Source organism: Hylobates moloch, unplaced genomic scaffold (assembly GCF_009828535.3).
Source record: "Hylobates moloch isolate HMO894 unplaced genomic scaffold, HMol_V3 SCAFFOLD_3, whole genome shotgun sequence".
NCBI classification, from domain to species: Eukaryota; Metazoa; Chordata; class Mammalia; order Primates; family Hylobatidae; genus Hylobates; species Hylobates moloch.
The window spans coordinates 1,638,065-1,653,826 of NW_026652278.1; the positions used below are offsets into that span (position 1 = coordinate 1,638,065).

General features: G+C 47.5%; 1 protein-coding gene across 3 annotated transcripts in view; it reads right to left on the minus strand.

The window, feature by feature from the left end:
• PPP2R2D (protein phosphatase 2 regulatory subunit Bdelta) overlaps positions 1 to 15,024 on the minus strand; it is a 59,973-nt gene extending 44,949 nt beyond the window's left edge. The window contains exons 1-2 of one of the 3 annotated variants that reach the window (XM_032174927.2): positions 14,871 to 15,024; positions 14,695 to 14,787 (exon numbers count right to left, since the gene is read on the minus strand). In XM_032174927.2, coding sequence (XP_032030818.1) covers positions 14,695 to 14,787; positions 14,871 to 14,877 — 100 coding nt within the window. In that variant the 5' untranslated portion in view covers positions 14,878 to 15,024. Of the gene's footprint in view, positions 1 to 14,694; positions 14,788 to 14,870 lie in introns of those variants that run through there. The other 2 variants (XM_032174918.2, XM_058435890.1) reach the window with 2 other exon arrangements.
• Between the last annotated feature and the right edge of the window lie 738 nt (positions 15,025 to 15,762).

Below are 15,762 nucleotides of genomic sequence, written 5' to 3' on the forward strand. Positions count from 1 at the left end.
TCCACCCGCGTGAGGTCCCTACAAACACTGTCATTCCACCCGTGTGAGGTCCCTAGACTGGGCAAATTCAGAGACAGAAAGTAGAATGGTGGTTGCCAGGGGCTGGGGGAGGGGCGAAGGGGAGTTACTGTTTAATAGGACAAAGCTGTGTTGGTAATGATGAAGTTGTTTTGGGAACAGGTAGTGGTGATAGCTACACAACACTAAGTGCATTCAACACCACTGAACTGTACACTTACGAACGGCTAAAATGATAAACATTGTGCCATGTATATTTTACCACAATTAAGAAAATATTCCTAGACCTCAAAAAAAAAAAAAATCCCAATCTATGCCAACCTGGGTGTCACATTTCTCTCTGTAGGTCAAGTGAAACACGGCCCAAACCACCCTAAGTTGCTGAGCTACAGATGTGAACTGCACAGAGCCCGCCTGTGGGTGGTGTGTGCGCCTCCACCACAGCCTGTCCTGTGGGGAACACCGAGGTTATCAGTGCGCATGGCCAGAGAGAGGTTCCATCTACTTTTCAAATAACCCAGCAGCAGACGTTTAATGGATTTCTACGGTTACTATTTTACCTACTACATATTTTACTGTGATCAGTACTTTAGGGAGTATGCAGAAAGCACTATGCTGATACCTTCATAATCCAAATAGATGACGCCTTTTACTACTGAATTCTTTAATGAACAGTAAGTAAATTGAGAATGGTTAAAGTAAAAACTTTCTCATTCTCTCCATTTTAAGATCATTATTACACACCTGAACTTAACCGGGGCTCTATGGCAGAGGAGATTAATAATTTTGGTTAATACCACTTCAAGGATTATCTAATATTTCAGATGCCTTTAACAACATCTATCTGTTACCATAAACGACGTCAAAATCTAAGAAATGTGACCTGTGACATTCAACTAGATCTCCAGGGTCTGACAAAATTGCAGGGAGCTGGAGAAGTGCGGCCACGGCGGAGCTGCAATTCACCATCGGCCTCTGTCTGATAAAAGGCAACCCGTGATCTATTTGGATAAACACTCAAGAGCAGGGACAGGCTATGAACCAATTTCACAGACACTGACTCCAGTGAGGAAGGAGTGCGGGCAACGGAGTTGGGGAGTTAAAACGGAGATGGAGAGCCTCAACGTGACCGTAGCCTTCACCTCTTCAAAACCCCAAAACAAGATGGACCGTTGTTAGGTGTGGAGTACGTGGGTGTTTATTCATAGTATGCTAATAATACATAATTATTTCTTCTAAAAGCAACCTATAGGTCTATCCAAATGTGAGGTGGCCAACAATGGAGCCTCCCGCACACAGGTTACTGCAAAGGACAGGAACAAAGCTGAGACGCAGCCTTCAATGCTTACGAAAGCCAGGAACGTTTACAAATGCACTGGTACACGTAAGGCACGAATCCCCACTTTTCAATCATTATCATTAGCCAAGTTTTTGTTTTGCTTTCTTTTAAATCTAGTTATGTACTAGAGCTTTTGTAATGAATACTCTTTTAGGGATACTACTTTGCCATTCTAGATTCTGGAACAGAACTATTGAAACGAAAAAAAAAAAAGTTTAAGGTATTTTCAAACATGAAGTAATGGCAGCCTAAAACCGTTAAAATTCCAGAAAACCGGAGCACAACAGAAGGTGGGGTGATAAGCAGTGCCGACTCATTATTAGGGGCGCACGGAGAGAAAAACCTTCCCCCTCCGAGTTGCTACAACTCCCTCTTTACCTTTTCTTAAGGGCACTTTTCTCCTTATATCTACAAAACAACGCATTCTTGGTGTGGAACATAAAACAATACAGAAATGTGCAGAACAAAAGCCAAAGTCTCTGTCCAGTGAGGCGTGCTCACCCTTTCCCCACAGGCACCCTGACGTCGCCCCTGGATATCTGCTTTCCAGAGCAGCGTTTACAACCACACGCAGCGTCGCCTGGGGTCACCGTTCTTCTGCAAAAGCTGCTGTTTTTCACCCAATGTGTCAGAGACTGCTCTCCGAGGGGCACAGAACACTCTCACTCCACAAAGTGTGTGTTCTAACACATTTAACCGCCTCACTACTTTTAGGCATTTAGTGTTTTCAACGTTGTATCACTGCAGTGCACATCTTTCTGAAATGCTGGCCTATTTCCTGTAGGATTCCTACAAGTGGAACCTTGGGGTCCTAACCCTTGTGTTAAGTTTGAGAGAGAAATGTCAAATTACCCTCCAAAAAATGAGTGTACAGACACTCTTTCCAGAAATGACTAAGAAAAATGGAACATTATTGTTGCTTTAATTAGAATGTCTTTGCTTATTTGAGACAGGGTCTACTCTGTTCCCAGGCTGGAATGCAGTAGTGTGATCACAGCTCACAGCAGCCTTGACCTCCTGGGCTCAAGGGATCCTCCTGCCTTGGCCTCCCAAAGTGCTGGGATTACAGGCGTGAGGCCGGTCGTATCTTGGCTCATTAATACCATCTCTATGATGATTTATGTTAACTCTTTTACTCACCACCCACTTAAAACAAATCAGCCATTAGATGTGCTTAAACATGCAGACCTATTGTCTGTGTTTTTTCACTCAAATGTTGCTAATTATCAGTGAACCTGCTGCCCCTTTCAGGCAGGTATGGTGACTCACCCAAGAATTCATAAAAGCCCTTCCTGTGTGCCGGTGCAGTGCTAGGTGCCGCGCACGATACAGAAAAAGATCAGCACAGCCTGTGTCTTCACACGGTTGCATTCCTATTTTAGTTGTGGTTTGATCATCTCTGGAGATCCAGATAAAATAAGCTCAAGTCTGTTTCACGCTCTGCGGTATCTAACATCATTAGCAAGACTTCTGTGACTACTCCAGGACTGCCTGTTTTCACGGTCGCCCCTGCCTCTGAGCTCTCAACTCCCGACAGTCCACACCTGCCACGGCGCTCCCACGAGATAATAATGGAGTCCTGTAACGGAGTGAGCCCTGCCACCTGGGCTTGGTAAGTGTACTCTCAGATGCTCGCATGCCAAAACTGCCTAATGACACATTGCTCAGAAAATATCCACCCCCATCATTAAGCCTCGCATAGTATTTCAGTTCAGTTCACCAATCGCCTTTTGTCCCACACATTATTCCTCTTCCACCCCATTACTGACCCAAACATGGATCTCAGCTCTTTTTCTTCATTTCCAGAGTAGCAACAGCAATAAAAAAAATCTAGCCAAAGACACATGTATAATAAATTCAACTGTACTCGGAGAGGAGAGTGCGGAATGGGGGCAAAAGAATTAAAAGTCAAGGTCAACAATTTTTAAAAACTCAGAAGACTAACATTCATAATGTATAAAGAACTTCTACAAGCTGGGTGCGGTGGCTCACAACTGTAATCCCAGCACTCTGGGAGGCCGAGGTGGGCGGATCACTTGAGCTCATGAGTTTGAGACCAGCCTGAAACAGTCAAGAAATGTGCACAGCCTCTGACACCGTGTACCCACTCCTGGGTGTCTGCCACCCAGGAAGGGCAAAAGGATGGACGAGACTCTCCTGCACTGTCATTAGAACCACTGGACTAAATAAGTAAGGGAATACTATGCAGCAATCAAAAAGGATAAAATGAGTCACATAAAAAGGCAGCCTGGTTAAAAATTTAAGTATGGGCTCTGGACTCAGAATGTCTGCATGCAAATAACGAGTATAGCACCTATTAGCTCTGAGACCTTCACCAACTAACTTCATCTTCCTGATACTTGATCGTCTCATGTGTATGATGAAGGCAACACAGTAGTACTTACATCTCAAGGGGCTGTGGCCGGGGGTCAAATGAGCTCGAGTATGGCTGAGCAGAAAATCTGGTTCCCTGTAAGATCTCCAATTACAGACTCTTAATGAAAAAAGGCAAGTGGCAGCTGCGTGCCATGGCTCGTGCTTGTATTCCCTGCATTTTGGGAGGCCGAGGTGGGAGGATCACTTGAGTCCAGGAGTTCAAGACCATCCTGGGCAACACAGCAAAACCCTGTCTCCACAAAAAAATAGAAAAAAGCTGGGCATGGCAGTGCACACCTATAGTTCCAGCTACTCGGGAGGCTGAACAGGGAGAGACTGCTTGAGCCTGATCAGGCTGCAGTGAGCTCTGATCGCACCACTGCACTCCAGCCTGGGCGACAGAGGAGTCTAAGACCCTATTTCCAAAAAAGGAAAGGAAGGAAAAGAAGTAGCAAAAAAACAATACTGACTAATACAGAAAATCTTATTCAACGTCTAGAATAAGGTTCCACATCTGTGGATTAAAAAAGATTTGCTTATACATAAACTAGGTTTCAAAACATAAATAAATACACACATAGAAAACGATCTACAAAGACAGTTAAGAGCAGTGGGCTCTGAGGAAGACTCAGGACAGCAGCGGGATGAAGAGGAACTTTTGCTCTCTGCTCTTGATCCAACTGTTCTCAGCTGTTCTATCATTTGATTTTCTTTACATAATAAACACTCTATTTTTGTATTTTGAGACAAAACCAGTACAAGCTGGTAAAGATGAGAAAGGACAGTTAAGTCTGCCCTGTCCTTGACACTCCTACTGCTAATAGCTTGCATTCAAGCAGCAGTTCTCAAAGTGTGGTCTGTGGGCCCTTGAGGGTGCAACGGTCTTCAAAAACCTCTCAGAGGGTCCATGAGGTCAAGACTATTTTCATCATAATCCTTGTACGTCATCTGCCGTTTTCACGCTGTTGTCATTTCCACGGATGAGCAAAGCCAAGGGCAGGTGGAGCTGCTGGTGGCTCAGCACGATCTGTGGCAGCAGCCCCAAGCTCTCCTCTCCACGCCCTGCACAGGCAGGGAAAAAGGGAAAGAAGAAGGAAGAAGGCCAGTTTTGCTTAGCTTATTCCCTGATGAACAGTTAAAATAATTCGCCACTTTATTCAATTCCAACCCTGTGATAAAATGTGCCACAAAAGAACTTTTGCTGCATCCCCAAGTACAACTGTCTCAAGAAAAAGTACATGGTACAGTTGTTTGTGTTGAAAAACAAAAAACAAAATTCAGTTTCTCCCATCACATCCTCACCGCACACTTAGGACACCAGATGTGTGGGGACCTCTCCCCATCAGAAAGGAAGCAATCAATTCTGCAGCCGGACACTGGCTGGGGTCCCCTGATTCCCTTAAATCTTGATGCTGGGAGAAAGCATCAAATCCCACAGGTTGAGTGCTCTGTCCCACAAGACTGCCTCCCCACTTCAAGAGCCAACAGCAAGCCTCAGGTTGTGTTACTTGTGCTTCTGACTGACTGGCCATCAATCAGAGCGTCCACAACCCTCACTGAGCACGCACATCTCAGGGAAACACTTTAGTTTAGCGGTTTATTATAAAGGAGACTATAAAGGACACAGAGGCGATGCATAGGGCGACGGATGGTGGCTGAGAGGCAGAGCTCCCATGCCCTCTCTGGGTGGGCCCCCTCCAGAAACATCTGGAAGCTATCTTCAAACCCAGTCCACACATAGGCAAGACTGTTTAAATCACTGGCCACTGGTGATCAGCTTAACCTTCAGCTCCCCCGTCCCTCACCACTCCCCAAGGTTGGGGATCGGGGCTGAAAGTCCCAACCTTCTAATCCTGCCTACGTCTTTCTGGTGACCAGCCCCCGTTCTGAAGCTACCCAGGGGTTGCCGGCCCTTAGCCAACTCATTACGAAGACATCACTGATGAGCCCGAGAATTTTAGGAGTTGTGTACTACGGAAGACCAAATACATATTCCACGGTATCACACAAGCTCAACTAGCCCTTTTTTTCATGGAACGCCATTTTTATTTGAAAGAACAACTGACCAACTTTGGTTATTAAGAATTTGGTATCTGGCAGAAATTTACTTGAAAATGAACACAGTGAGCCTCTCACTTCACAGAAAAAAACTGCCAGTATTTGTTACCAATGATAAAATCCAAGCTTTCAAGAGAAAATTAGAATTTTGGAAAACTTTTATCTACTACTGCTAATTTGACAGTTTCTCACTTTTTCTTCTGATGAGATCAGTGGTGACGTTAAAAAATATGATTTTCTTCAATTTTACATAACGGAATGTGTCAACATTTAGAAAAAAACAACAACTCCATGTAACAGTATTTCCATACGACCCCCGTGTGATGTTACCAAACCATGTCCATGAGCAAAAGACCCACTCTGAGCACAAGACAGACCTCAGGGTTCTGATGGAAGAGAGTACAGAAACGTCACTGACCCCAAAGGGCCAGCACACTCAAACAAGCTGCCACCTGGCGAGTTACAGTGCATCGCTAAGAGCCTCTGGGATGTCCCCTCCTCTGCCCACATGGAAGCGTGAGGCCACATTTTCTTTACACATTTCAATAAAGCAACTGGAACACACTGAATGCAGAAGCAGGTCTGAGAATCCAGCCGTCACCTCTTAAGCCACTTATTTTAAAAAGATGTACAAAAGTATAAAACAACACTGTTCTTCCTGCTTAACCTTTTTGTTTTTGAAAAGTTGTTTCTCGTTAAAAATGTTGTTAACATGTAGTAGATTATTTTAAAGTAAAATAAATATTTTAAGTTGTTCTGTTTTAATTTCAAATATAGAAAACATCAACAGCTATAACCAGCACAAACAAAGGCTCTCTGGATCCTCAATATAACTATTAAGAGTATATAAAATTATTCCAGTACCAAAAGACTTTGCGAACCAACTCTAGGTCAGGGTTTAGCAAACCACAACCTGGGCGACATCTGGCCAGCTGCCTGTTTCTGTAGGCATGCTCGTGTGAAAGCAGGGCACAGAGCCACGCCTATCCTCCTCTGCAGGGTCTATGGCTGTCTTCCTGCTAAAGGCAGAGTTGAATTCAGTCGTTGCAACAGGGACAGTATGGCCTCAAAGTCTAGAATACTTACCATTTGGCCCTTTACAAAAAAGCTTGCCCACCCCGAAACCAGAGTAAGCCCATTTTCCCAACCTTTATTATTGCAGTAACTTCCTATCTCCATTCTTACCCACCACCATCCATTCTCCAAAGGGCAGAGTGACCTTGTTGAAAACATAGCTGATGTCACTCCTCTGCTTAGGATCTGAAAAGCTCACAATCACTCAGAGTCCTGAGCACAGTATTCAAGTCCTTTATTCATTATCCTGTGGCCCCAGCCAGCCTCCTGCTCATCACAGCCACTCCCTTTTCTGCCAGAAGACCATGCCAAGCACTGACCTCTCAGAACATACCATGCTCTGTCCCACCTCCACACCAAGCCCTCTCCACTTGGAATATTCTTCTCCCCCTCCCTTCCTCCCTCTTCTTATACCCTGATGTCCTCCCCTCCACTCCCTACCCAAGTCTGTGTACTGTGTACTTCTTCACATTGCCTCAGTGTGCCCTGGTCCAGCCATGGTGCAAGGAACCACCTGCTTGTCTGTGTCCGAACAGAGTTTCCTGAAGGCAAGAACTGAGTTTCTATTTCCAACAGCCAGCACTAGCAGCCCTTTGGTACGCTGTTGTGAACTTTTCAGATGTGCCAAGCTGAAAGCTGGCCCCTGCATTACCCTTCGTTTTTCTTAAACTGGCTCCCTGAAGTGACAGAGTCAGCTATTCTCCTATGCAAGAGGGTCTCTTAAGACAACAGCCTCTAAACAGTTACCAGTTAACGTGTTTGTTTGCCAGAGCTTTCCATACATTTTCTGGAATCTTCACAGCAACCCTGTAATGGTCACAAGTAATAGTACCCGTTTAACAGATGAGAAAAGAGTAAGTAACTTGCCAAGTTAACACAAAGCCTGAAGAGGGGGAAAAAGGGATGTGTACCAAATTCCACGTGCACAATGCCTCTCCATCACCTGGTAATATCGTGGCATTCCATACGCTGACTGACATCCAGTGGGAGAGACAAGCCTAATGACACACGTGATAAAACGAGGGAACCACAAGCAGGACACAGCCAATTGCTAAACAACATGGAACATGGTGTGAAAGTGAAGCCTGGAGTCTAAGACGACACTGAACGCTGAGGGGAACTGGAGCAGGGACTCGCCAAGTGGGATTGGAGGTGGATTTAGAAGGATCAGCAGGGCTTACAGAGTGGACAGGAAGCAAAATAAATACTCTAGGCGGAGAAAGAAACAGGAGCAAAGATCAAGGGATGGGAATAATCACTGAATAATAATGTAAACATGAAGAGGCCAGGCCCAGTGGAGAGGGATCTGGGCAGATGGAGATCAAACAGGTGAGGAAAAACAAGGAACTGCTGTTTTGTGTTTAAACATAGCTAAAACCAAGCCCCAATACCTTAAAATACAAGAGAATTAACAGTTGTATCTAACACTTGAAAAGCACTTTTCAAGTTGCAAAAGCACTGCACATTGTTTGATCTTAACAAAAAGCTTCCGATTTAACTTCTAGATAAGCGAGCTGAAGCTCAGAAAGGGGTCCTCAGAGTTGAAAACAGCGGACACAAACCCAACCTGGAACTTCCTATCAGAACGGTAGACTGCTTAAAATCAGGGAACATGGAAATTACCAGGTATGATTCAATACCACCACGTATCTTGTAAACGTAACTTCACAATGTAACGACGACCAGGCCAGCCTCCTGAGTGTTAAGATATGGCTGTACTAAGCAGGATGAGTCTGTGAATCTTTTTTTTTTTTTTTTGATATGGAGTCTCACTCCGCTGCCCAGGCTGGAGTGCAGTGGTGCGATCTCGGCTCACTGCAAGCTCCGCCTCCCAGGTTCGCGCCATTCTCCTGCCTCAGCCTCCCAAATAGCTAGCTGGGACTACAGGTGCCCGCGACCACAACCAGCTAATTTTTTGTATTTTTTTTAGTAGAGGCGGGGTTTCACCATGTTAGCCAGGATGGTCTCAATCTCCTGACCTTGTGATCCACCCGCCTCGGCCTCCCAAAGTGCTGGGATTACAGGCATGAGCCACTGCGCCCGGCGAGTCTGTGAATCTTAAGGCATACAACCGATTTCCTAAAGGCAGAGGCTTCCTATGAAACTCTCGTAAGTCAAACTGCACAATATTACTAGACTGTTTCCTCGTTTGATGGCCTTCCCCAGAGGATGCTTTCCTGAAGGTTCTCTTCAACGGCACAGATATAAATATTAAGTAAATGAAAATTCTACAATGGAATATAGAAATCAGACCGGAAATAATTCAAATAAGCAGACACCATGTCCCATTAAGACAAAAAAAAAAAAAAGATAAATACCAAATGCCCATTTTCTATACACAGAAGTAGTCAATAAATATGACTGACAAGTTTTGCATTCACCAACACTGTATTTCATTGATTCTAAGTACATTTCCCCACATCTTAGTATCTCTGAAATTAGATGTAGATTTTATATATACATATAAAAGACATTATAGACTATATATAAAAGATACACCTAATTTCAAAGATTTTATATATATACATATATAATTATTATTATTTTTTCTTTTTTCTGAGACAAGGTCTCACTCTATTGCCCAGGCTGGAGTGCAGTGGTGCAATCGTAGCTTATTGCAGCCTCAACCTCCCTGGCTCAAGCGATCCCCCAACCTCAGCCTCCTGAGTAGCTGGGACTACAGGTGTGTACTACCATACCTGGTAAACGTTTTGAATTTCTTTTTTTTTTTTTGGTAGAGACAAGATGTTGCCCAGGCTGGTCTCAAATTGCTGGGCTCAAGGGATCCTCCCGCCTCGGCCTCCTGAAGTGCTGAGTCTACAGGCGTGAGCCATCGAGCCAGACATCATCTTACATTCAATGAAACACAGTAACTTTCTGGTACTGATGCTCAAGTTACCTTAATTTTTGTTACCTTTCTGTGATTTAAAGTGTTTCTTTCAAAGTACCAATGTAAACTCCCTTGGAAAGGCTATCCTACCAGATTAACCAGATATCCATGTTACTTACATAACTCCCCAGACTCAAGCTCGACTTAAGCAAACAAACCTTTAGTTTTGTTTAGTGTATCTCTTTAGAAACAGGTTAATGTCTAATTCAAAGCAATAGATCATGGATTAAGAAACTGATTAAAGCAAAATCAACAAATAAAACCCCAATACACTTAAAACTGCAAATGCTAAGAAAGGAAGCAGCTGTTATCAAGCTAGAAAGCTATATAAAACCAGGTTCAATATAAGACCCTCCTCCCCCAACCCCTCGTCATGGTTTCTCCACAGGAGCAATTTGTGTAATACATAAAGGAGCAAGCCCCAAAGCTTCCCTGCAGGTAAGCAGGCTGCAGTCACGTGGAAAGTGGCGTCGTAGGCAAAAGTGCTGCAGCACTTGCTTGACGTGCAGGTGTTTCACTTACTTACTGTCTCTGCGGTATCTACTCTTCAAAGAGTTTGAGAATTGGTTGGAAACTGATGCTATTCTTGAATCCTTGTTACTAATCTTCTATCATTTTGATACGCACTTCCTTTAAAGGCATTCCATTTTCATTTGCCTTCAAAAGCATTTTCACATGCCTCTTGGTAGTAAGATTTTTACCGAGCTTTAGAAGAACAGCTCCATCCCAAGGCTGGACGGCCACATGCCACAGTGGGAGTACTGTGCTGGCTGCAAATGGTCGCTGAAGCAATACAGCACTCCATGGCTCTGCGGCCAGTTGGCATGGCTTCAAACCCTGGCCCTGCCATATACTCGCTTTGTGACCCAAGTTAATTGCTCCCGCACCTTGGATTCTGCATCTGAGACTGGGAAGAACAATATTTCCTCCCTTCTTGGGTTGTGTGAAGATTAATTGACATGGGAAAAGCACTGCGAGCACTCTCTAGCACAGAATGACCACTCAGCAACTGTCACCTATCATGACCTTCGTGCTGGGTCCTCTACAAGGGCTGGGGTGGGAAGGGGGATAGCCAGCCTTCAAGCTTGAGGAGCTCAGTCTACCAGAGAGAGAAGCAAAGGATGAAATACCATGTGACATTGCAAAACACATCACATGCTGAATGAAGTATGTTCCAGGAGAGGGAGCAGGGGCTGGGTGAAGGTGATTCCATAACATGCAGAAAAAATCTGCACAACAGTTAACAATTTCCAGAAAGGAGCCACCGTCTAGAACCGAAACATTGTGGAGGTAGAAGCTAACAAAAACTTTTCTACTTGCTTCCTGCTGGAAGCCCCCCGGTTTTACTATTTTAACTCTTGGGCACCTCAGCATATAAACTCACCTAGTCCCACCTTCCAGCAAAGGGAGGAGAGGCAAGTCACCACTGACTGCTGCTCATACACCTGCTCATCAGCAGGACACTTAATAACTTCCTTGTGAGCTCAGCTCTACTCCTACCTGCAGGGGGATGGGAAGTCTGATGACCCAGTGGGATCACAACTCTTAGCAAAATGACCTGACCCATAGCTAAACCCAATTCTTTAAAAGAAAAAGGTGAGGGGGAACATCAAATTTTACACAGGCCAACACTTTCACCGTAGGTTATGATTCTGATCCCCAGCCCAAAACTATTAGTCTTAAAAACAAAACAGATATCAAAACAAAAACCAAAGGCTTTCCTACATTACTCACTTCATGACCTCCAAAGTCAGGAGTGCCTACTCTTACCCCTGCACCACTTCCTGTGCACTGGACACCACCCCACTGAAGTCAGGAGAGGACCCAGGCCTTAATCTCTAAGGCTCTTTCTCCTTACCCATTGCAGAGAGGGCAGAAAGGTGGCCAGAGTGCAGGGCTGTAGTAGAGCTCTACAGAGCTGAACTTGGCCCAGAACAAAACCTTCAAGAACAAAATGCCTCACAAGCCACAAATCTAAACAAATAAAATCTGCTATACCTTAAGTTCTACAGCCTGAGCAGCAGTGCACGATAAAAACCCCTGTGAACTGCCCATCTCTCTTTTCTGTTTTTGAGATGGAGTCTCGCTCTGACGTCCAGGCTGGAGTGCAATGGCACCATCTCGCCTCACTGCAACCTCCACCTCCCAGGTTTAAGCGATCCTCCTGCCTCAGCCTCCTGAGGAGCTGGAATTACAGGCGGGCCCCGCCACGCCTGGCTAATTTTTGTATTTTTAGTAGAGACGGGGTTTTGTCATGTTGGCCAGGCTAGTCTCGAACTCCTGACCTCAAGTGATCCACCTGCTTCAGCCTCCCAGAGTGCTGGAGTTACAGGTGTGAGTCACCGTACCCGGCCACCCATCTCTTCTCTCTCACCAACATCTCTCCCTCAGGGTTGCGTTTGGGCACGACCAGCTTCTTGATACTTGCTGCTCAGCAATCCCTGGTGACTAACGACTACACTTCCCTTCATCATCACTGACTCTCTGGTCTTAATACAAACAAACAACTATGGGACAAATCGATCGTGACTTATAAATGTGTTAATCTGGATGGGTTACTATGGCCAAAGCATACATGGATTAAAATAGACAGCTCTGAATACATACAATAACCAAAACACATGCGGATAATTACCGCAAAGCAATGTTACAAAAAAAAAAAAACCACGACAACTCGAAGTATCAAACTTTTGGATTTACTCAAAATTTAACTTAAAATGGGGATTTAAAACTGAAAAAAGTTCCCATCAGTTTAATTCAGAGAACAAAGTATTTGTCAATTTTTTTTTTTTTTTGAGATGGAGCCTTGTTCTATTGCCCAGGCCGGAGGGCAATGGCACGATCTCCACTCACTGCAACCTCCACCACCCGGGTTCAAGTGATTCTCCTGCCTCAGCCTCCCAAGTAGCTGGGATTACAGGCATGTGCCACCACGCCCGGCTAACTTTTGTATTTTCAGCAGAGACGGGGTTTCACTGTGTTGGCCAGGCTGGTCTCAAACTCCTGACCTCAAGTGATCTGTCCACCTTGGCCTCCCAAAGTGCTGGAATTATAGGCATGAGCCACAACACCCAGCCCAAGATTTTTTTTTAAAGAAAGAATGCTATTTTCATATGTGTAAAGTCACATTTAAAATACACTACCTTAGTTATACTTAAATTTTAATTCATTCAGCTTATCAATAATTTTTTTTTTTTAAAGTAAAGAAACCAGGCAGGTGCAGTGGCTCACGCCTATAATCTCAGCACCTTGGGAGACTGACGTGGGCAGACCACTTGAGCCCAGGAGTTCAAGACCAGCCTGGGCAACATGGCGAAATCCCCTACAACAATACAAAAATTAGCCTGGTGTGGTGGCGCACGCGTGTCTGTGGTCCTAGCTACTCCAGAGGCTGAGGTGGGCGAATCGCTTGAGCCTAGGAGACAGAGGTTGCAGTGAGCCCAGATCGCACCACTGCACTCCATCCAGCCTGGGCTACAAAGTGAGACCCTGTCTCCAAAAAAGAAAATAAAGAGTTAACAGAAATTAAGGCAAGCATTAAGCCCTCTCACCTTCCTACTCCCAAACAAGTTTTGCTTTACTTGCGATAGAAGGCACACTTGAGTAAGGCTGAACTGTCACTTGCTTAGCACATGCAAAATCAAACAAAAACAGTAACGTATTTAAAGAAATAAAATCAATAAACTTTTTAGATCACATAAAATGCACCTAGTTTTAATCTCAAACCATATACATTACGCATTTCTTAGAGCCAGTTTCACCTGCTTAATAACCTAGGCCCTGTTTGTCCCAGGGGGCCCAGAATCTCCAGATGTCCTCACGGGTCATGCGCCAAACCAGACACTGCCAGGGAGAGATACAGGGTAGGGAAGAGGGAGTAAAAGTTCACGGGATGAGGGTGCCGAGATGCAGGGAAGTGAACAGAACGTCTGACAAGGGGCTTTTAGTAACTTGAGGCAGGGAAGGTGTATTTGGTGCAAACACCGATCATTTTTAAGAAAAGGTTAAAGGTTTACAATGTTCAGTAAGATGTATGAACAACAAAAAAGTCACTACCATTCTGAATCTGAAATATCAATCAAACTTCTAAGACTCGACCAAGTTCTCCATTCAATGGTGAAGGAGAAAAGCTACATAGTTTTTTAACTTTCAGGTGACAGGTAAGCTTCATGGGAAGCTGGGGTGGGAGGCACTCCCCAGTTCCCTCACATCACCCTAAAACTTTGTGCCTGGGCCAATTTGAGGGTATGATTTAAGGAAAAGACCAGCTAACTTCAAGTAATACCATAAAGTTCAAGATTAAAATGTGGAGTAGAGACCTTAAAATAAATCAGTGGAGAAAGTAGCAATACTTCACAGTAAAATTCAAGGATTTTAGAACCTCAGAAAGCAGACCTTAAGAATCAGGGAGCCCAGCTCTCTTGTTAAGGGTGGACAAACCGAGGCAACCAGCCTAGCTCAAGAGCGCACCGGCGATGAAACGCAGAGCCCGGTGGGGGCCGAGGCTCCGACCCAGCCCTAGGCGCGTTCCCAGCCTCTGGGCCATTGTGCCGCGCTGCCCGAGCGCAGGATCTGGACTCCGTTCCCGTCCCCGGCTCCGCAGCGATCTCCTCAGTTCCGCCCCGGGCAGGAGGCAGCCCCGGGCTTCGGTTCCGCCCCGGGCAGGAGGCACCCCCAGGCGCTGGGTTCGGAGGGCCCGGCAGCCCGTGACCTTGGTGACTTACATAAGCCCCGCCGCGGGCCCGGCGCCTCCACCCGTGCCCCGCGGGCAGGGACAGCGGACGGCCGCCCCCCGACCACGGCCCCCAGCTCGGCCCCCGGCCCCTGCCCCGCCCGGCCCCCATCCTCCTGCTTCCACGGACGCTTGGGGCCCGGAGGCCGCGGCCGGGCTGGGAGCTGTCCGCGAGGGTCCCGGGGCGGGGCGCGGCGCGGGCCTCACCTTCGGCCACGTCCTCGTCGATGGCCCCCTTGACCTGCGAGAAGCACCACTGGAAGTCGTTACCGCCCGCGGGGCAGCCGCCGCCTCCGGCTCCTGCAAACACAACGGGGCGGTCAGGCCGGCCGCGGCCCCCGCCCGCCCCCGTGGCCCCCGCCGGCCCGCGCAGGCCCCCTCACCTGCCATGGCAGCCGGCGACGGGACGGGCGGGGACCGCGGCAGACCAGGGAGACGGCCTCCGCGCCGCTGCAGCCGAGCGCTCAGCTCCGGCTGCCACCGCCGCCGCCGCCGCCGCCGGGGAGGGATTTTTTTCCCTTTTCAAAATGGCGCCCAATGCCCGTCGCCCCGCTGGATGACGTCATCGCCCTCCGCCTCCCCGGACGGGCAGCGGACGGGGCGGGCCGCGGGGGCTGCCAGGGGCGCCCAATGCGCCTGCGCCCGTCGACCCCGGCCCCGGGCCCGGCACCGCTCGGCTGTGGGGGGAAGGGATGCCTGGGCGACTGCGGAGGGAAGCCGGGGTCGGCGGGCGCAGGCCAGCCCCTCGGCCCTCGGCCCTAGGCCTCTCGCAGTGGGCCGGTGTGCACCCGGCGCTCCGCAGAAGACTAGCGCCGCCGCCCGCCCCTACTCTCCGGGGACTCCCGGAGAGCCTCGGCGGCAGCCGGACACGCCTTCAGGGCGCCGCTGGGCCGGACACGCCCTCATCCCGCATCGGCCAATGGAAGCGTGGGTTCTCCGCGGAACCGCCAATGGAGGGCGCGCTTGGCGGCGGTGGGCGGGCATGTGGGCCGGCCTCATCTGAGCGCGCCGCACCTGAACGCTGCCTCCAGCCCACTGCCCCCGACGCGGAGTCTCGCTCTGTACCCCGGGCTGGAGTGCGGGGGCGCGATCTCGGCTCCCTAAAGCCTCGACCTCCTGGGCTCAATCCATCCTACTGCTTCAGCCTCGGAAGTGGCTGCGAGCACAGGCACGCGCCGTCAGGCTCGCTAATTTTTAATTTTTTTGTAGAGACGGCGGTCTGTGTTGCTCAGGCTGGTCTCGAACTCTTGGGCTCGAGCCATCTGCCGGCCTCGG